The sequence below is a fragment of the Eptatretus burgeri genome, chromosome 4, assembly GCF_056783735.1.
Source record: "Eptatretus burgeri isolate ZD-2024b chromosome 4, Ebu_testis_v1, whole genome shotgun sequence".
Taxonomy (NCBI): domain Eukaryota; kingdom Metazoa; phylum Chordata; class Myxini; order Myxiniformes; family Myxinidae; genus Eptatretus; species Eptatretus burgeri.
Window position 1 is genome coordinate 141,807,521 of NC_140964.1, and position 21,156 is coordinate 141,828,676.

The 21,156-nt window shown below is 45.3% G+C and overlaps 1 protein-coding gene across 5 annotated transcripts in view; it reads left to right on the top strand.

The window, feature by feature from the left end:
- Positions 1 to 21,156, top strand: part of SBNO1 (strawberry notch homolog 1) — a 141,310-nt gene that overhangs the window by 22,845 nt on the left and 97,309 nt on the right. For 2 of the 5 annotated variants that reach the window (XM_085880216.1, XM_085880214.1), the window contains 3 exons: positions 3,489 to 3,617; positions 15,809 to 15,853; positions 16,103 to 16,343. In XM_085880216.1, the coding sequence (XP_085736342.1) occupies positions 3,489 to 3,617; positions 15,809 to 15,853; positions 16,103 to 16,343 (415 nt within the window). Of the gene's footprint in view, positions 1 to 1,041; positions 1,174 to 3,488; positions 3,618 to 15,808; positions 15,854 to 16,102; positions 16,344 to 21,156 lie in introns of those variants that run through there. The other 3 variants (XM_085880211.1, XM_085880213.1, XM_085880212.1) reach the window with 3 other exon arrangements.

Here is a 21,156-nt window from a genome sequence, read left to right on the forward strand (position 1 = left end):
CCGTCGGTGTTTGTTGGTCCTCTCGTCGGTGTTTGTTGGTCCTCCCGTAGGTGTTTGTTGGTCCTCCCGTAGGTGTTTGTTGGTCCTCCCGTAGGTGTTTGTTGGTCCTCCCGTCGGTGTTTGTTGGTCCTCCCGTCGGTGTTTGTTGGTCGTCTCGTCAGTGTTTGTTGGTCTTGTCGTCGGTGTTTTTTTGGTCCTGTCGTCGGTGTTTTTTTGATCCTCCCGTCGGTGTTTGTTGGTCCTCCCGTCGGTGTTTGTTGGTCCTCTCGTCGGTGTTTGTTGATCCTCTCGTTGTTGTTAATCGGCTGCCAAGTGAAATAAACTTGTTCCGCACAATTGCACCATCGCCATTCGCACAATCCTTTGTGGCTGCGCTCCTGAAGCCCCTTGTTTTGGCGGTTGTTGACGCTCTACTTTCAGATTGTAGTTTGCGTCATTCAGGACAGGCCGGCCGTCGCTTGATCGCACCATGTCCATGGTGCGTGACACGGGATTCTTGGAATCGGTTTTCCGAGATGAACGGCAGGATGACAAGGCCCTCAGTGTTAAGCGGTGGACAATATCAAGGATTCAAAACGATTTAATAAAGTTCTTCACACAGCCCTCAATGTCGTGTAAACGTGAGTCCAAGTGTGAGTGCCTGCTGTGCGAAGGGCGCATTGCACACTCTTTCCTCCAGCGCCTGCCACACGTCCAACCTTGTTTGCTCTCCCGTTCCCGCCAAAACTCACCTCAGCCCAACATGAGGTGTTTTTTTTTTTCCTATTCCGCCAATTGTGTGTCATTTCATCATCAGATGAAGGACAATAAAAGTTATACACACGTGTACACTGTCCGGATTCGATGTACTTGCATCGTCTTCTCTCGGATATCACGTAATGTGTCAATACCTCGATACATTGTTAAGGCCTTCTTGGAGAAACGGAAGTGCAGACGTCGACAAATACTTATAATAAACATCGACACTATTTGCGGTTGTATAAACCATCCTCATTGTTTTCCAGTTGTGTTTTTTTTTTTGATTTTCCCCATCCCTCGTGATGCTAGATAAACGTCATGAAGACACAAACGGGGAAATCATTTCCGGTTCGTCACTTCCGGTTGCTGCTTCCGCGCGGTGATGGCCTTCGCTGTTTTACAGCACCTGGCTTCGTCCTAGCGCAATCACGCACGGTCTCATCTTATCTCCCTTATTGTACTTTTATGTCCGTCTCATCACTTACTGAGATACTCGGTTTCCCCAAATGTCTTTTGTCTTGTTTCATTTTTTTTTTTTGTCTTTGTCCGTTTATTCTCTTTTTAATCCGTTTTATCGTTTTGTTAATGACGAGTTTGTGTTTGCACGTTTTGGGGGGTTTTGTCATTTTCTTTCTTCATTGTATTGAATTTGTTTCACTTCGAGATTTCATTTTACTTTTTTTTTTTTTAAACTTTATTCTGTGCTCGTAATTCTGACCGGACCGGATTAACGATGACTGTTAGATCACGGCAAAACCACGACTGTGTCAGGGCCTTGTGAGTGGACTCGGCCGGACCCCGACCTCGGCGGCCTGGGCTAGTCGCCGTGTTGGGGCCTTGCGAGTGGACTCGGTCTTGGCTCGTCGTGTCGGGGCCTTGTGAGTGGACTCGGTCTTGGCTAGTCGTGTCGAGGCCTTGTGAGTGGACTCGATCTTGGCTAGTCGTGTCGAGGCCTTGTGAGTGGACTCGATCTTGGCTAGTCGTGTCGGGGCCTTGTGAGTGGACTCTGTCTTGGCTAGTCGTGTCAGGACCTTGCGAGTGGACACTGCCGGACCCCGACCTCGGCGACCTGGGCCTGTCGCCGTGTCGGGGCCTTATGAGTGGAGTCGGCATTCTGGGCTTGCCGTGTCGGGGCCTTTTGAGTGGACTCGGTCTTGACAAGTCGTGTCGGGGCCTTGTGAGTGGACTCGGTCTTGGCTTGTCGTGTCGGGGCCTTGCGAGTGGACTCGGTCTTGGCTAGTCTTGTCGGGGCCTTGTGAGTGGACTCTGTCTTGACAAGTCGTGTCGAGGCCTTGTGAGTGGACTCGGTCTTCGCTAGTCGTGTCGGGGCCTTGTGAGTGGACTCGGTCTTGGCTAGTCGTGTCGGGGCCTTGTGAGTGGACTCTGTCTTGACAAGTCGTGTCGAGGCCTTGTGAGTGGACTCGGTCTTGGTTAGTCGTGTCAGGGCCTTGCGAGTGGACTGTCTTGACAAGTCGTGTCGAGGCCTTGTGAGTGGACTCGGTCTTGGCTAGTCCTGTCGGGGCCTTGTGAGTGGACTCAGTCTTGACAAGTCGTGTCGAGGCCTTGTGAGTGGACTCGGTCTTGGCTAGTCGTGTCGGGGCCTTGTGAGTGGACTCAGTCTTGACAAGTCGTGTCGAGGCCTTGTGAGTGGACTCGGTCTTCGCTAGTCGTGTCGGGGCCTTGTGAGTGGACTCGGTCTTGGCTAGTCGTGTCGGGGCCTTGTGAGTGGACTCTGTCTTGACAAGTCGTGTCGAGGCCTTGTGAGTGGACTCGGTCTTGGTTAGTCGTGTCAGGGCCTTGCGAGTGGACTGTCTTGACAAGTCGTGTCGAGGCCTTGTGAGTGGACTCGGTCTTGGCTAGTCCTGTCGGGGCCTTGTGAGTGGACTCAGTCTTGACAAGTCGTGTCGAGGCCTTGTGAGTGGACTCGGTCTTGGCTAGTCGTGTCGGGGCCTTGTGAGTGGACTCAGTCTTGACAAGTCGTGTCGAGGCCTTGTGAGTGGACTCTGTCTTGACAAGTCGTGTCGAGGCCTTGTGAGTGGACTCGGTCTTGGCTAGTCGTGTCGGGGCCTTGTGAGTGGACTCGGTCTTGGCTAGTCGTGTCGGGGCCTTGTGAGTGGATTCTGTCTTGACAAGTCGTGTCGAGGCCTTGTGAGTGGACTCGGTCTTGGCTAGTCGTGTCAGGGCCTTGCGAGTGGACTCAGTCTTGACAAGTCGTGTCGAGGCCTTGTGAGTGGACTCGGTCTTGGCTAGTCGTGTCAGGGCCTTGCGAGTGGACACTGCCGGACCCCGACCTCGGCGACCTGGGCTAGTCGCCGTGTCGGGGCCTTATGAGTGGACTCGGCATTCTGGGCGAGCCGTGTCGGGGCCTTGCGAGTGACCTCGGCTAGCCGTGTCAGGGCGTTGTGAGTGGACACGGCGGCCTGGGCTAGCCGCCGTGTCGGGACCTTGCGAGTGGACTCGGCATTCTGGGCGAGCCATGTCAAGGCCTTGTGAGTGGGCTCGGCATTCTGGGCGAGCCGTGTCGGGGCCTTGCGAGTGACCTCAGCTAGCCGTGTCAGGGCCTTGTGAGTGGACACGGCGGCCTGGGCTAGCCGCCGTGTCGGGGCCTTGCGAGTGGACTCGGCCAGACCCCGACCCCTAATTTTCTCCTTGCCGATTCACCCGTTTCAAACTTGATCCATTTGTTCCGTGTTGGATTAAAGCTCCGATTTGTTTGTTTGTGCAGTGGCTAATTTTGTTGAACATTTCAGATGGATCCTGGACAAGACCTCCTCCTGACTGCACTCAGTGAGAGCGGTATCTTTCCCGGTGATGGAGATGGACTGGAAGGGCAGATGAGCGCTCCTTTGGAGGTCAACCTTCCCGCCAGCAATGCACAGGCAAGGAGTTCTTGTTTTTGACATTCATGTAGTGCAGGTATCATGCATCAATCACTTGATTGCACATCGGTGTACATGTACTTCAATTGTACGCACATTAATAGACATGGACGAACAAATATGATGGATTGGGATTTTGACCTGTGTTCCTCACCGTCATGAGCCAGGAGTCCAGGTGGGAATGTTAATAACCTTCGTCCCCGATTGCATAAAATTCCCTCATCCTGAAGGTTCACTGTGATTCCTTCAGGAAGGATTTCCTTGAGGACTGTTGCATCAACAACCCTTTGGATTTGTTCAGCTAAGGATCTCCTTAAGGATGAGGAAATACTCAGGAGCCGTTGCTATGCCAGCCAACCAATCAGATTAGAGATGAGAATAGGTGTGCGAAAGCAGGATGGCGGCAAAGCGATGGACAAAATGGCTTCAGGAAGACACAGAAGCACAAGAGGCACAACACCTTGTATCGTTGAATGATTTGTTTTGTCGAAGTTCGTTTTTGTTTAATTACTGCACCACAAGTCTGTAAATATAAATTGTGTAATATGGAATAGGCAAAGCCTAGCAGCGAACGTAGAATTCTTCTTAAATTCGCTTCTGACTTTACTTATAACGTGTTCACAACTGTATACTTGCCAACTATACCGTGGTACATGTAAGCGCCGCACAGCTGATGATGTTGATGCAATTTCCGGTTACTTCGGCCTGGATTCGGGATCAGCGAACAAATAATGTAAATCACGATTAAAAAATATTTTTTGATGATGCGGGAGATATCTTTATTAAAATTAACTTTGGAAAAAAAATAATTGAATAAATAAACAATCACTTCTGGTCAAGAATAAAAGAAAATATAACTTCCGGAAAGAGTTTCATAATCACTCCCGGTAATGTTAAATACAAAAGAAACACTTCCTGTCATGAAAAAGATCACTTTCAGAAGTATAAAATTAACTTTGTGGAAAAAAATTATTGAATAAATAAATAAATAAACACTTCCGGTCATGATCTCCCGGCATGCATCATTCCCCATGACAAAAACGGAAGCAAAAGGGTCATAGCCAACGGCACGGATTCACAATTGGCAGGGTATTGTGTTGTTTTTGTTGTTTCCTATTCTCTCAAGTGCATGCGTTAAGTAATATTCACAAGATAGAAATATAACCCAATCGTGTTTATACACCGCACAGCGTTTAACAACAACCGGAAGTAAAAGGTCATAGCTAACGACACTGATTCCAAATAGCCAGGGGTATTGTGTTGTTGTTTCCTATTCTCTCACGTGCACGCGTTAAGTATGAAGCTCACTGCGTTCGCTATAACTGTTAAGAATCCCTCGATTTGGGTAAGACCAGCCGGGTCCACAGGATAAACCGGGCTCCCACACGTCTCTATACGACTCAAAATTGACCAATTATGGACCGAGCAACACGCCGCGTTCAATCTATCTATTATGTATGCAGGTGACATTCCCCCCCCTCCCCACCCCGGGGTCACTGTCGGTATCAATTGAATCGGTGTCTCAATGACCTGAACACGAAGTAATAAATGTTCGCACCATACGAGTACGACTGCACCAGCAGCACGGACTTACGACTCGTTCAGCCGTACCCAGTGTGACCACTCCTCATTTTCATAATTGCCAAGGTGAGCCAATGAAAAAAGCCAAGAATTCACAAGGTTTCGCAAAAGCGATGATAATAGAAAACCAAGACTCCAAGGTGAACAACGGATAGCCAAGATCTTGTGAAAAAAGCCAAGGAGTCGTCACACTGGCCACACCTGCGGTACCTGCATCAAAACACACCTTTACATCGGCACAGATATCACGTGTTGAATACCGTGGGATAATTGTCTGTTCAATATAGTTTATAAATAAATTATTTGTAACGTTGTGGAAATGACTCCTGGGGGATCAAAGATTCTTATTAATATTCTCGTTATTCCTTAGTACGTGTTATAGGTCAGGGTATCTTGTCATATAAATGTCAAACGGGTCGGGGCGGTCGCTAAATACACGTTCGCGACGTCTTGCGTGCCAATAATCGTCATCTTCGTGTAAATCACACAAGTGATTTTTTTTTTTTGATGCAATCACAAAGTGTCAAAAATAAACAACAAAAGCCCTAAAGAGTCGATTTGTTGATTTCTCCAGTGACGTCACACCCTGAAGACGTGTTGATGTGAGCGACGCCTTTACATGGAGAAAGGGTCCGTGTCGAGCTTGGATTTTGATACTGGTTGCCGTCATTCGCGACTCTGAAGGTTCGAAGAATGTTTAAACCGATCAGTGGGATTTTGAAGAAACCATTGGAGACAAAATTAGTGATGGAAACGCCTCCGTCGGAATTGTGGAGCCGAACCGTTTTGAACCTCGTTCGTGCGATTCAGACAAAGTGTGAAGATGAAACGGCTGGTCATATGGCCACGACCGATTGGTCAGGTTTGATTTTTCCCCCCCCTCCCCCTTCAAGTAGCGGTTTGTAACGGAGGGATTTTGTTATTTATTGTTGAATCGGTTTATATATTACTCAAGCACAAATCGCCCCCCTGACAGCGCGGGCACTGCCGAGCACACTCGGACATTGCGGACAAAATGGGCACACTCGGACGTTACGGGCAAAATTGGCGAAGAATGCTTTGTCCCACCGTCATGCCCATGAGGTGTTGATGTCCCACCCCGGTGGATGGGGATTGTGGGGGTGATGGTCGAGGTGGGGTGGTGGTGGATATTGTGAGTGGGAGGGGGGGTGGGATAGTGGGTGTGTTGTGGGGGGATGGTGGAGGTGGGGGTCTGGAATGATGGTCGATATTGTGAAGTGGGATAGTGGGTGTGTTGTGGGGGGGATGGTGGAGGTGAGGGTCTGGAATGATGGTGGATATTGTGGGTGTGGGGTGATGGGGGGGGGGCGGGGTGTTTGGTGGTGGAGGGAGTGGTATCCTTTAAAAATACGGTCAGAAACCGGGCCTTATTTTAAAAAAAAAAGCATTATGTTTAATTTAAAAAAAAAAATTGTTTCTTTCACTTTACTACAAAATGGTTTGGAAATCACGCAAAAGCAATGAACTTGATATTTGTAATGTGACCCTTTCTCCGTTGCTTGTGACCCGATCCATGAATTTGTGGGAATGGATTTTTCATCATAATTTGGTCGATGATTGATAATAATTAAAACGGTGCTTTAATTTGGGGACTGGACTTTGGGGACTCTCTGGACTGGGTGTTTTGGGGAATCCTGAAGAGTTGTAGAGTGCCTTTATAACCACCAACCTTGATGTTGCCGGTGGATGTCTTGGAACTCACTGAAGGGCGAAGAAGAAATTTGTGTCTCAAGGGACACTGGATAACATTGACCAGAGTCGCAGGGCCAGGCTTAATCGCAGAGCTGAGCTGTGAATGGAGCCGAGGCGTAAAACTGTCTTCGTGCTCAGGTTGGACAAGTAGGCCGATGTGCGAGGAATCTGTAAGGGCCCTCACACTTTTCAGCGCTTGTTTGGTCTGGATTCTGTGGAGGATGTTGAGGAGATCAAGCTGAAGTGCAACGTTTGGGAATGTCAAGATCTCTGACCTTGTTTTCGCAGATGATGCAGTCTTCTTTGCGGAGATTCTGGATATCGTTTTGGAGGCCCTTGAGGTGCTGAATGAGGAGTCAAAGCCGCTGGGATAACGGGTTTCCTGTGTCAAAATTAAGATCCAGGCTTTCACTGACATCTTGTCCTTATCTCTTTGTTGCAAGAATGTTGAGGTCACGGAGAGATTCACTTTCCTTGGCAGTGATGTTCATGTCTCTGGCTGTGAGCCAGAGGTCAGCAGACGTCTGGGTCAGGCCTGGGGAGTCATTGATTCACTGGATCGTCGGGTGTGGCGCTGCCAGTACCTGTGCAGGAGGACTAAAGTCCAAGTCTTCAGTTCCTTGGTGCTTCCAGTCTTGCTCTACGGATGTGAGACTTGGACTCTGACCAGGGATCTGAGACGGAGACTTAATTCCTTTGATATGAGGGAGAAGTCTTGGCTGTTGCTGGTCGGACTGCGTCCAACGAGCGGTTGCTGTGACAGACGAAAATGAGATTTGTTACCTGCACACAGTAGTCCATGAACATCGGCTGTGGCTGTGTGGACATATGGCTCATTTTTCTGACACTGATTCCGCTCACCAGATTCTCTCAGCGAGGGAGCCTCATGAGTGGAGGAGGCCAATGGGCCGACCATGTGCCTCGTGGTTACAGCAGGTTGATCAGCACCTCAAGGGGATGGGGATGGGTTCGGCATCTGCCTGGGGGATGGTGAGGCTGAAGCCCTTGGAGTACCGAAGGAAAGTGAACGCAGCGACGCGCTCCTCCCTTGCATGCTGCCATACCTGACCTGACCTGACCTGTCCTGAGTGGAAATTGAGTTCATTTCTTCCATTGAGGACCTGACAAAAATATATACCACCTTCTGAAGCCCGCAAATGGAAATAATGACACACATACGCATATGTGCATGCAGAGGCTTGCTGCATGCACGGTGACGCACACACATCTCATTTCTGTTCCGAACAATTCTAGTACACATGCATACGCACACACGCGCTTGCGTTTTCCCGACTGCATGGATCATCAGCTGGGCACCGTTCTTCCTCGGTTTCGATCGTTTCAGCCTTGAACCTCTCAAAATGGCGGATCCACAACCTCCGTCACTGATCCACAGCAGTAGATCAACAACCTTAATTGCGTCCAGGCAGTCAGTCAACCCGTCAATGCAACATCACCAATCAAACGTTACTGGCGAGAGGATTTAATGGAAAATCACATGGTTCTGCATCGATTCATGCATTCCATTGCATGATTTTATTTATATATACTGCACCAGTCAAAAGTTTGGACACACCTACCCATTGAAGCGGTTTTTTTTATTTTCTATTTTCTACATTGTAGAATAATAGTGAAGTCATCAAAACTATGAAATTACGTATAACCAAAAACATGTAAAACAAATAAAAATATAGTGTAGGTTCTTCAAAGTAGCCACCCTTTGCCTTGATGACAACTTTGCGCACTCTTGGCATTCTCTCAACCAGCTTCATGAGAGAGTCACCTGGAATGCTTTTCCAACAGTCTTGCAGGAGTTCCCACATATCCTGAGCACTTCTTCGCTGCCTTTCCTTCACCCTGTGGTCCAACTCATCCCAAACCATCTCAATTGGGTTTAGGTCGGGTGATTCTGGAGGCCAGATCATCTGATGCAGCACTCCATCACTCTCCTTCTTGGTCAAATAGCCCTGACACAACCTGGAGGTGTGTTTTTGGTCATTGTCCTGTTGAAAATGAAATGATGGTCTCACTAAAAGCAAACCAGATGGGATGGCGTATCACTGCAGAATGCTGTGGTGGCCATGCTGGTTAAGTGTGCCTTTAATTCTTAATAAATCGCTGACAGTGTCACCAGCAAAGCATCCCCACACCATCACACCTCCTCCTCCATGCTTCACGGTAGGAACCACACACGCAGAGATCATCCGTTCACCTTCTCTGCGTCTCACAAAGACACGGCGGTTGGGATCAAAAAATCTCAAATTGGGACTCTTCAGACCAAAGGACAGATTTCCACCGGTCTAATGTCCATTGCTCGTGTTTCTTGGCCCAAGCAAGTCGCCTTCTTATTGGTTTCCTTTAGTAGTGGTTTCTTTGCAGCAATTCGACCATGAAGGCCTGATTCACACAGTCTCTTCTGAACAGTTGATGTTGAGATGTGTCTGTTACTTGAACTCTGTTAAACATTTACTTGGGCTGCAATCTGAGGTGCAGTTAACTGGTGATTTCTGAGGCTGGTAACTCTAATAAACCTATCTTCTGTAGGAAAGGTAACTCTGGGTCTTCCTTTCCCGTGGCGGTCCTCATGAGAGGCAGTTTCATCAGAGTGCTTGATGGTTTTTGCGACGGCACTTGAAGAAACTTTCAAAGTTGTTGAAATTTTTCTGACTGACCTTCATGTGTTAAAGTAATAACTGACTGTCGTTTCTCTTTGCTTCATTGAGTTGTTCTTGCCATGATATGGACTACTACAGTACAGACAAAATAATGGCCTTCTTTCCAAATAGGGCAATTTACTGCATACCAACCTTGTTACAACACAACTGATTGGCTCAAACGCATTAAGAAGGAAAGAAATTCCACAAATTAACTTTTAACAAGGCACAACTGTTCATGGAAAAGTATTCCAGGTGATGACCTCATGAAGCTGGTTGAGAGAATGTCAAGAGTGTGCAAAGCTGTCATCAAGGCAAAGGGTGGCTACTTTGACGAATCTAAGATATATTTTGATTTGTTTAACACTTTTGATTACTACATAATTACATTTGTGTTATTTAATAGTTTTGAGGTCTTCACTATTATTCTACAATGTAGAAAATCGTAAAAATAAAGCAAAACCTTTGAACGAGTCATATATATATATATATATATATATATATATATATATATATTTATATATATATATATATATATATATATATATATATATATATATATATATATATATATATATATATATATATATATATATATATATATATATATATATATATATATATATATATTTATATATATATATATATATTTATATATATATATTTATATATATATATATATTGATGTGATATAACACCAAATAACTGAGGTAATGTAGAAAGGTAAATCCAAAAATATATATTGTTACGGTTGTGGAAATTCGCAGAACACCATTCAGGTTCTCCGAAGATCAGTTATTTCGATAAGTGTGTGTCCAGGTTAGATTTCCCCACCAATGTTTTACGGGAATTATTCGTGTGCCGGGCTGTGAATCTTGAGGTAGTGTTATTCTTTTCTATCTTTATTTTAAACAATCATCTCCTCACCACCTTCTCCACAACTGCCAACATCTCCACAACCATGCCACCTCCACCAAAATGCTAATAAACTCCACAACCACACCACCTCCACCACAATGCCACAAAGTTTACAACCAAAAAGAACAACTCAACAACTCCTGCCCCGAAATTCTGGGACGAAAACAGGATTGACGGTTGGGGCGGGTCCCTCAGAACGGGTAAACAAAAGTGACGGTTACAAAAAGTATGTTCCGAAGAAAAACAACTCCATCACTCCTAGGATTTTTTCCCCCGCACGCCGAGAAGGGAGGGGTGGACGCCCCGGACCCGATAAAAGGGCCGCGTTGGAACGCCGAGAGAAGAGTAGGTGAGTGGAGTCGAGTTGGTGAGTCCATTCGAGTGCAGAGTTGGTGGAGTTCGGGTCGGGAGACGAGAGTCAGAGTTGGGAGACGGCCGTGGAAAATCTGGCGCGCTGCTCAGCCCTGGACCAACCAAGCCACCATTACAACAGCTGCCGCTTTGACAACAGAGACATACGGAGGCTCGCCGACCAAAAGACCCATCGAGTCGCCTCAACAGCGACAAAGGTAACCTGCCCGGCCTCGCGGAGTTCCTTCGGTCATCCCAGCTCCGAGGAACATTAAGGGCTTACGATCCCAGTTCTATCTTTCTTTTCTGGGGGTTTTGCATGGAAGTCTGTGGCGCCTTGTCCGTAAGTTGAATTGTTGTAAGTGCATGTACATAATAAATAGATATCGGCTGGAGGTTTTTGCTCGTTTCATGTCCCATCGCCCCCATTCATTGCATATGTGTGAAAATAAATGTCCCCATTGTTGAAATGTCACCTGCTCGTTGCGTCCTTTCCTGCCATTGACTACCATAATTGCGTTCGGCAAAAATAGCTGGCTGATTAATAGCCGATAAAACGTACATCTGGTCTGACGGGGCTTGGCGATATAAAACCGCTCAGCAATCGCAAACGGAACGAGCTGCTTAAAGCAGGCTCCATTGAGGTGTAAATCCCCGGCATTTCTGTCTGCGCGAATAATTAGGTACATCGACAATTCGGCGATCGACCCTGTAGCACGTGGACAGAAGACTTGGCTGGTTTATGGTGTGGTTAACAACACCCGTAGCTGGGTTTCGGCGTTGATCCGAAAAGCTGCGACGAGATTGCTCGTTCGGTGGGCACGCTCAGCCGCAATTTTGCTAAAGGCGGACGCCCGCACGCCAAACGGGCGAGAATCCAAAACAATATATATATATATATATATATATATGTATATGTATATATATATATATATATATTTATATGTATATATATATATATATGTATATATATGTGTATATGTATATGTGTATATGTATATATATATATATATATTTGTATATTTATATATATATATATATATATATATATATATATATGTATATGTATATATATATGTATATGTATATGTATATATATATATATATATATATGTATATATATATATATGTATATATGTATATATGTATATATATATATATATATGTATATATGTATATATATATATATGTATATATATATATATATATATATATATATATATGATCCCTGTGTCAGAAGAGGCGACCAGGGTTGCGTCAGGAAGGGCATCCGGTGTAAAACGTGCCAAATCACTATGCCGATCATATGGATGATCCGCTGTGGCGACCCCTAATGGGAGCAGCCGAAAGAAGAAGATATATATACAGTGGGGAGAACAAGTATTTGATACACTGCTGATTTTGCAGGTTTTCCCACTTACAAAGCACGTAGAGGTCTGTAATTTTTTTTATCATAGGTACACTTCAACTGTGAAAGACGGAATCGAAAACAAAAATCCTGAAAATCACATTGTATGATTTTAAAATAATTAATTTGCATTTTATTGCATGAAATAAGTATTTGATCACCTACCAACCAGTAAGAATTCCGGCTCTCACTAACCTGTTAGTTTTGTCTTTAAGAAGCCCTCCCATTCTCCACTCATTACCTGTATTAACTGCACCTGTTTGAACTCGTTATCGGCATAAAAGACAGCTGTCCACACTCAATCAGACTCCAACCTCTCCACAATGGGCAAGACCAGAGAGCTGTCAAAGGGCATCAGGGACAAAATTGTGGACTTGCACAAGGCTGGGATGGGCTACAGGACAATAGGCAAGCAGCTTGGTGAGAAGGCAACAATTGTTGGTGCAATTATTAGAAAATGGAAGAAGTTCAAGATAACAGTCAATCTCCCTCGGTCTGGGGCTCCATGCAAGATCTCACCTCGTGGAGCCTCAATGATCATGAGAAAGGTGAGGGATCAGCCCAGAACTACACGGCAGGACCTGGTCAATGACCTGAAGAGAGCTGGGACCACAGTATCAAAGAAAACCATAAGTAACACACTACGCCGTCATGGATTAAAATCCTGCAGCGCACGCAAGGTCCCTCTGCTCAAGCCAGCTCATGTCCAGGCCCGTCTGAAGTTTGCCAATGACCATCTGGATGATCCCGAGCAGGAATGGGAGAAGGTCATGTGGTCTGATGAGACCAAAATAGAGCTTTTTGGTTTAAACTCCACTCGCCATGTTTGGAGGAAGAAGGAGGATGAGTACAACCCCAAGAACACCATCCCAACCGTGAAGCATGGAGGTGGAAACATCATTCTTTGGGGATGCTTTTATGCAAAGGGGACAGGACGACTGCCCCGTATTGAGGGGAGGATGGATGGGGCCATGTATCGCGAGATCTTGGCCAACAACCTCCTTGCCTCAACAAGAGCATTGAAGATGGGGCGTGGCTGGGTCTTCCAGCATGACAACGACCCGAAACACAGCCAGGGCAACTAAGGAGTGGCTCCGTAAGAAGCATCTCAAGGTCCTGGAGTGGCCTCGCCAGTCTCCAGACCTGAACCCAATAGAAAATCTTTGGAGGGAGCTGAAAGTCTGTGTTGCCCAGCGACAGCCCCGAAACCTGAAGGATCTGGAGAAGATCTGCATGGAGGAGTGGGCCAAAATCCCTGTTGCAGTCTGTGCAAACCTGGTTAAGAACTACAGGAAACATCTGATCTCTGTAATTGCAAACAAAGGTTTCTGTTCCAAATGTTAAGTTCTGTTTTTCTGATGTATCAAATACTTATTTCATGCAATAATATGCAAATTAATTATTTAAATATGATTCAATGTGATTTTCAGGATTTTTGTTTTCGATTCCGTCTTTCACAGTTGAAGTGTACCTATGATAAAAATTACAGACCTCTACGTGCTTTGTAAGTGGGGAAACCTGCAAAATTGGCAGTGTATCAAATACTTGTTCTCCCCACTGTATGTATATGTATATATATATATATATATATATATATATATATATATATATATATATATATATATATATATATATATATATATATATATACACGAGGTGTGTTAAAAAAGTATCCAACCTTAATTTTTCGTGCGTAAACAAATGAAGCTCGGGAGGCATGGTTTGTTGCACGTATGTAGGCGATCCTAATCCGTATGCGTGAATATTTTCCTGCCTGCAGAAGCTGTCAGTCGCCGATAGACCGCCGATGAGTGAGGAAGTGTAAGTGAGCACCGTCGGATTTTCGTTTTTGACAACATGTCGGATCACTGTGGTCTCATCATCAGTGATCACTGTGTTGAAGAAGTTGGGATCACTGTTCACAGTCTCCAGCATGTCCTGTGCGATCTCCAAACGGCGTTGCTTCTGCTCGATCGTTAGCAGCTTTGGCAAGAACTTTGCTGAGAGTCTCCTTAAGCCCAAATCCTCAGTCACAATGGAATGAACGGATCCAATGCTGACGCCCGCCTCGTCTGCAAGTTCTCTGATCGTGATTCGACGATTCTGCATCAGCACGGTCCTCACTTGGTCAATGACGATCTCATTTCGGGATGTTGAGGGCCTACCAGAACGTGCTTCACTTTCCACTGATGTGCGACCATCTTTGAAGCGGTTGTACCACTCTTTTATCTGTGTGGTGCCCATTGCTTCATTCCCGAAGGCCTTTTGAGTCTTGCGGATCGTTTCCACTTGGGAATCGCCAAGCTTCACACAAAATTTGATGCAGTAGCGTTGTTCAAGTTTTTCCGACATTTTGTCAAAAACGAAAATCCAACGGCGCTCACTTACACTTCCTCACTAATCGGCGTCTGTCGGCGACTGACAGCTTCTGCAGGCGGGAAAATATTCACGCATACGGATTAGGATCGCCTCCATATGTGCACCAAACCACGCCTCCCAAGATTAATTTGTTTACGCATGAAAAATTAAGGTTGGATACTTTTTGAGCACACCTTGTCTATATATAATGATGTGATGTGATATAACACACAAACACCCAAATAATTGAGGTAATGTGGAAAGGTAAATCCCCAATTCAGAATCGCTATGTTTCTCATATTATTTATTCACATGGGAACACTGCACAAGGTTAATGAGACAGGTTGGTGAATGTAATCTGATCTGTGGGTCATGTTGTTTTTTTCAATTTCAATTATTTTATTTTATTTTGTATTCTCAGACCCAGATTTTACCACAATAGACACTGGGTCTGCTCTTGCTTATTGCTCAAATTTGCAGAGTAGTTCAAGTTTGCTTTTGGTTGTGAGTGCCTTCTACTTCTTTAAAAAAAACAAAAAAAAATGTTATAACTTACCAGCAAATTGAGTAATAGCTGCTGTGGTATACAGTTGTGCACAGATATTGCTGTCAGGTGATCTCAATAATTTGTCAAAGGAAAATGGAAAAGATTATTTATATCGTATGTACTCTGGCAGAAGAGAGGAGAGTAAAAGATAAAAAGCCAATCAAAGTTTTGGGGAATTCTGCAATGGAGTGGGATCGAGTAATTGGAGGTTAATGTAGCAATGTTTTGAGAGGTAAGGCGACAGGAATCTGAGAGTTGTTCAAACAGTTATTCGCCTTAACAGAAGGTAATCAGAATGCCGTGACATATAGAAACTAACTTGGCCGTCATTGGGGAAAATGGGGGACTCTCGTGGGAAAGTACATAAACGAGAATGAAAAACTTGGGCGGCACAGCCGTCTTTCTTCATGCTTGGGTTTCAAGGGAATTTGTGTTTGAGTCTCCTTCATACTTATTGCATGATGTTCTCCTGTGTTTGTGCGTACGTGGTTTTGAATCCTTTATCAGGGTGATTACATTGTGTGCTTTATCAATCTTGATATTGAGTCATTGTCAATCACACAAGTTGGCACAATGCAGCCTTTGCTCAGCAAACTTGATGTACATGCTGGAAAATGTGACTTTATTATTTTTATTTTTTTATTTTTATTTTTTCCTTTAGCTGATGGTTATGGGAAGTGTAGATTTGCGCACCCTCAGGATACAGGTAAAAGTTATTATTTTTATTTTTAATATTTTTATTTGCACACCCTGCAGCTAGCCTTTGCTCGCGCGCCCTGCGGCAAGCTCGCAAGCCCTCGTGCACACCCCGCTCCACAGCCGCCATGCCTCCCTGCCCTCCCTGCTAAGTCTCCTGTTGAATGCTGTTCTTCCTAGCAGGCTCCAACTCACCTGCTCGTCACAGTATTCCCCTGCATGCTCATTTATTTATTTTTATTTTTATTTTATTCCGCAGCCCTCTTCGACAACAACCCTCCTCTTAAATCGGATGTCTCTTCCTTCTACAATTGTCGTTCAACCGGGCTCAGATGCTGGAGGGATGAGTGTTCCATGCACCCAGACATATCTGCCGCCTCCTCGTGTTCATTCTCCAACAATTTGCAAAGGAAGCAAAATGGCTCAAACAGACAAGGCTCAACCAAAGGAAGCACCGAAGGTTTCGGCTGGAACTGTCGAAAATGTTTCTTCAAAACACGGTATCTTTTGTCTCTTCTTCTTGCATACATCCCTGACCATTACTGACAGATCCACTGAATATCTTGCACCTTCATAAAAACTTTTCAATGTCACCTTAACACCTCCACTTCATCTGCATCCCTACCCTCACCCCCTCCCATGCAATCCCCTGCCATCTTACCTTTTCCTTCATTCCCCTCCCCACTTTGAAAATGTTATTTGGGACTTGACTTGAGATGATCATAATGATTTGAGACTTTCTTGTGACTTTAAAAATGACTGTGTTACAACCTTGCCCACGTTTCGGTACCCCCGTTCTCTCACCACCGTTATGGATCTCCCACCCACCCCCCTCCCCCACAACCTTTTACGCAGCTCCTTACCCCCCTTCTCTCCCTCGTCTCTGTGTCATCATTCAGTTGGTTCTCCTCCTTCCCCCTATTCCCCCCCCCCCCAATCAAGCTCTAACCTCCTCTGTGCTGATGTTTTGTTCCTTCAATCACTCTCCTTCCATGATCCACGCTGTTCCATCGTTGGAAACCAAAATGGCTATGATTCATTATTTGTGACCTTGATATCCTTTCATTTATTTATTTATTTATTTTTCTATGTTCAGTAAACCCTCCAATATTGCAGGGGTTAGGTTCCTGGAAAATTCCATGATGGTTAAAACCGCAAACATGGAAACCAAGGGCCAATGTGGAGAGGGGATTCAGTTGCTGGGCTTTGAGAAAATATCAGGGAAGATTGATGGCAGCCAGAAGTAAATACTTTATAATTGAAACTCAAACTGTCACTTAATAACTGCTGGCAGTGATTACCGGGCACCAAGACATCCGGCTTTGATACAACACGGTATTGACGAGTTTGTGACCGAGTAACATGCCACATTCAATCTATTTATTACGTACGCAGTGAGCCCTTTTTCCTCAATACATCATCGGTATCAATTGAATTGGTGTTTAAATAACCTGAACATGAAGTAATAAATGTCGCCATGGGCCCACAGGGTAAACCCGAAATCCCCTGAGTAATACCAAACCCCCAACACACTCTCTACAATGTGAGATTGATGCGACCGAGCAACACTCTGCATTCAATCTATTTATTACGTAAGCAGTTAGTCCTTTTTTCCTGAACACATAGTCAGTATCAATTGAAGTGGTGTTTAAATAACCTGAACATGAAGTAATAAATGTCACCATGGGCCCACAGGGTAAACCCGAAATCCCCTGAGTAATACCAAACCCTCAACACGTCTCTCAACTATGTGAGATTGATGCGACCGAGCAACACTCTGCATTCAATCTATTTATTACGTAAGCAGTTAGTCCTTTTTTCCTGAATACATAGTCGGTATCAATTGAAGTGGTGTTTAAATAACTTGAACACAAAGTAATAAATCTGTACACCATGGGTGCTGAGGGTAAAGTGGGATTCCCCAGAGTCCAATGAGGCCCCACATGTTTCTTTATGACACTGGATTCACAAGTTACGGACCGAGGGACAGCCGCCCCCCCCCCACCACACACACACACACAGATCTGGGAGGGTTCCATTACACTTTCTGAAACCTCTAAATGGAGATATCAACCAACGACCGATAACTAATAAGACATACACCAGTGGCAAACTTTTTTGCAGTTAGAGTTTTAGTACATACACCCGTGCAAATGTACATACGCATCAAGTAAATATAAACGACAAACACAAAGATTTACCTTGAAACGGCGTTCTTTGAAAGACTATTTAAAGTGGGTAATTGGCCAAATTCAAAAAACGTATCAGCCACAGAACACAAAATGTCGATCTATACTTTATGCCTTCACAGCCAGAACTAGAGGGGGAGCACTCAGGAGAGTGCAAAACCTCCGCCGCCAATACTGCTGGGTCACTCAAGTGAACCTTATATCTTATTCATTAAATATGATGTCAACAGTGCTGAGAGTTGTAGTTCTTTTCTCCAACTTTTTTTTTTTTGGGGGGGGGGGGGGTTGGAAATCACTTAAAACATGTAAAAATGCAAAAAAAATCAAAATTTTGTTGAAAAAAAAGTTGCAAATTTTTTTTTCTTTAACAATTTTTTTTTTTTTTGGGGGGGGTTGGAAATCACTTAAAACATGTAGAAATGCAAAAAATATGTTTCTTTTTTTGGGGGGGGTAACAAATTTTTTTTGGGGGGGGGTTGGAAATCACTTAAAACATGGAAATTCAAAAAAAAACAATTTTTTTTTTCTCAACAATTTTTTTTTTTTGAGGGGGGGGGGGACCAAGTCCAAAATTTAATGGCATGATCCTTGGACCATACCTAACCCCCCCCCATAAAGTTTCGTCGAAATCCGTCGGAGTTTTTCCGTAATACTGTTCACAAACAAACAAACAAAACCCGCAGGGTGACCCGTATCTTGCCAAAAGGTGACCACGTGTGACTTTTTAAGGTCACACTGAGGTGAACAGCTGCTATCCACCAGGAGCGACTCCTTGAGGAATATCTACCGACGAGAGATTCCGATGAGAATCGTTCTACAGAGTAACCATGAAAAATATGCTTTTGCCTCATAACGTCACCAAATGACGTCATAATGTCTCAAGCTTGACATCGAGAAAGCACTCATCGAGGTGTTCAATTTGAGGTACTACACGATATGGTTCCAAAACTTGAAAATTTGACCTTGGGGTCAAATATGTTTGACCTCAGGCGCTAACCATGAAGGTCAAGGCCAATCGCCACCAAAAATTAATCAGCTGAGTGCCAGACCATGAACTATATTCCCATGAAATTTGAAGACGATCCGATCAAAATTACTCAAAAAATAAGGGTTTCGTCGACTCCCCTGATTTGCGACAGTGACCTTGACCTTTGACCTTGACCTTCAAAATTTTGTGCACTGAAAGGGACCTCTATAGGCCTCTGATATGCGAAGTAATTGTCACGTAATTAGATAGGGACACGGGATAGGGTAAGTGTGTCTGCGTAAACCCCTTTTGGTATTCTCTGGGGACTGGCCGTGACGTCACAGGACAGTGCAGCGGATGGCTCCGCCCCGTGATCACGATTGGCAGAAGGCGACGGCGGTGGGCCAATAAACGGCTCGATTGGAAGTGACGAGGACAGGAGGATAAAAAGGTTCTGTTCGGGGTCGAAAAGGAAGAGGAAGAAGATTACAACCAAAAGATCGTGTTTTTTTGGTGGGGAGGCTGTTGCGCGGGGAGCATCCTTGTTGTTGTGCTGATTCGATCGTGTTCTTGATCGTGTCTTGGAAACTTGCTGAGCCTCGTGCCTCACCTTGGTTGGCTCTGGGGTTCTGCTGACTCGGAGTACGGGGTCGAACGGCGGGCGGACCTGCCTCCCTCTCTTGCTCGCAACTTGGCGCCAGAACTGGTTCCCTGGCGGCTGTGAGCGGACTTGGGCCAAGACCAGGAGGTCGACAGCACCACGGTTTCTCCTGCCCCCCTGACGAGAGCAAGGCCAGCTCGTCCGACGCCGATCCAGGGACAGTTGCGTCCACACCACGGTCCAACCTGACCACCAGAAATAGCTACGTGTGTGTGTGTGTGTGTGTGTGCTTGGCGCCTTAGAGGGATTGAGATCTGTATATTCATTGGAATTGTCTGTGTTTTTCCCCACGCCCGATCCCACACCATCCCGTAGAATCGCCCCGGATCCCTCTTCTTGCCGAGTCTTGTTATTTCTGGTCAATAATAAAAACAAATAAACATCATCAACTCAGCGAAAAGTGACTCGTGCCACCTTCCTCGTCCCGTTTGCGGTAGAGCGATTAGAACCGCCATGTTTGAATTGAATCAATTGAAGTGGTGTTTAAATAACTTGAACACAAAGTAATAAATCTGTACACCATAGAGCGATTAGAACCGCCATGTTTGGGTTATAAATAAATAAACCGCCTCCATCGTTTCGGCTCATTCTACGTTGGCGGGACTGTTCAAGTCCCGTGGACGTCACATTGGTGTCAGGGTGTTGGATGTTCGAACCCCTCTAAATTATATTTGGTATCGGGAGAACATACCAAGATTAAAATCTCGCCACGAATTGGAATATAAAATTACTACAGAAAAGCGTGCGAGCGCGGGAAAATTTTGGCGGGATTTTTCAAATTTAAATTAATTGGCGGCAAACGGGACTTCTGCACCATGGCGGATGTGCAGATGTTTGAGGAGGAAGGCCACGTGTCTGGCAGCGAGTCGGGGGAAGAAGGGAGAGACGGGGGTAGGGTTGGAACCTCCCCCATTCCGAGCGTGGACCGTGTTTCATCGCCCGTAACGGGGCCGGCAGCGCCGGAAACCGTCGTGATGACGATCTGGACAATGTTGGAACGTTTAATTAGTGCAATTACAGCTCAGGGGGCAAAAATGACGGCACAGGGGGCACAAATGGCAGAAATGACGGCACAAATGGAAAATCTATTCGTGACACAGAGGGCAGAAATGACAGATCAATTGGGGGTAATGGGGCAACAGTTGGGTGCACGGATTGATTTAATGAGGGATGAATTGGGGGAAAAGATCGAGAAAATGAAAACTGAGATGCAGGAGTGTGTGGATGTTCAATTGGAGGAAATACAAAGTAAATTCGAGGATAGATTGGAGGAAACAAAGGTAGAAATTACATTGGAGGGGGAAAATATTCGGAAAAAATTGGTAGATAAAATTGATGCAACGAACATTCGGGTTGATAAAGTGGATGAAAGCCTGGAACGTCATCGTGCCTGTGTGGATGCTCGTATGCAGCTGCAAGTTGAAGAGTGGGGAGAGCTGAGGAAGCAAGGGATGAATTTGGCGGAGGAGGTAAAAGGATTGGAGGCTCGTTTGGAC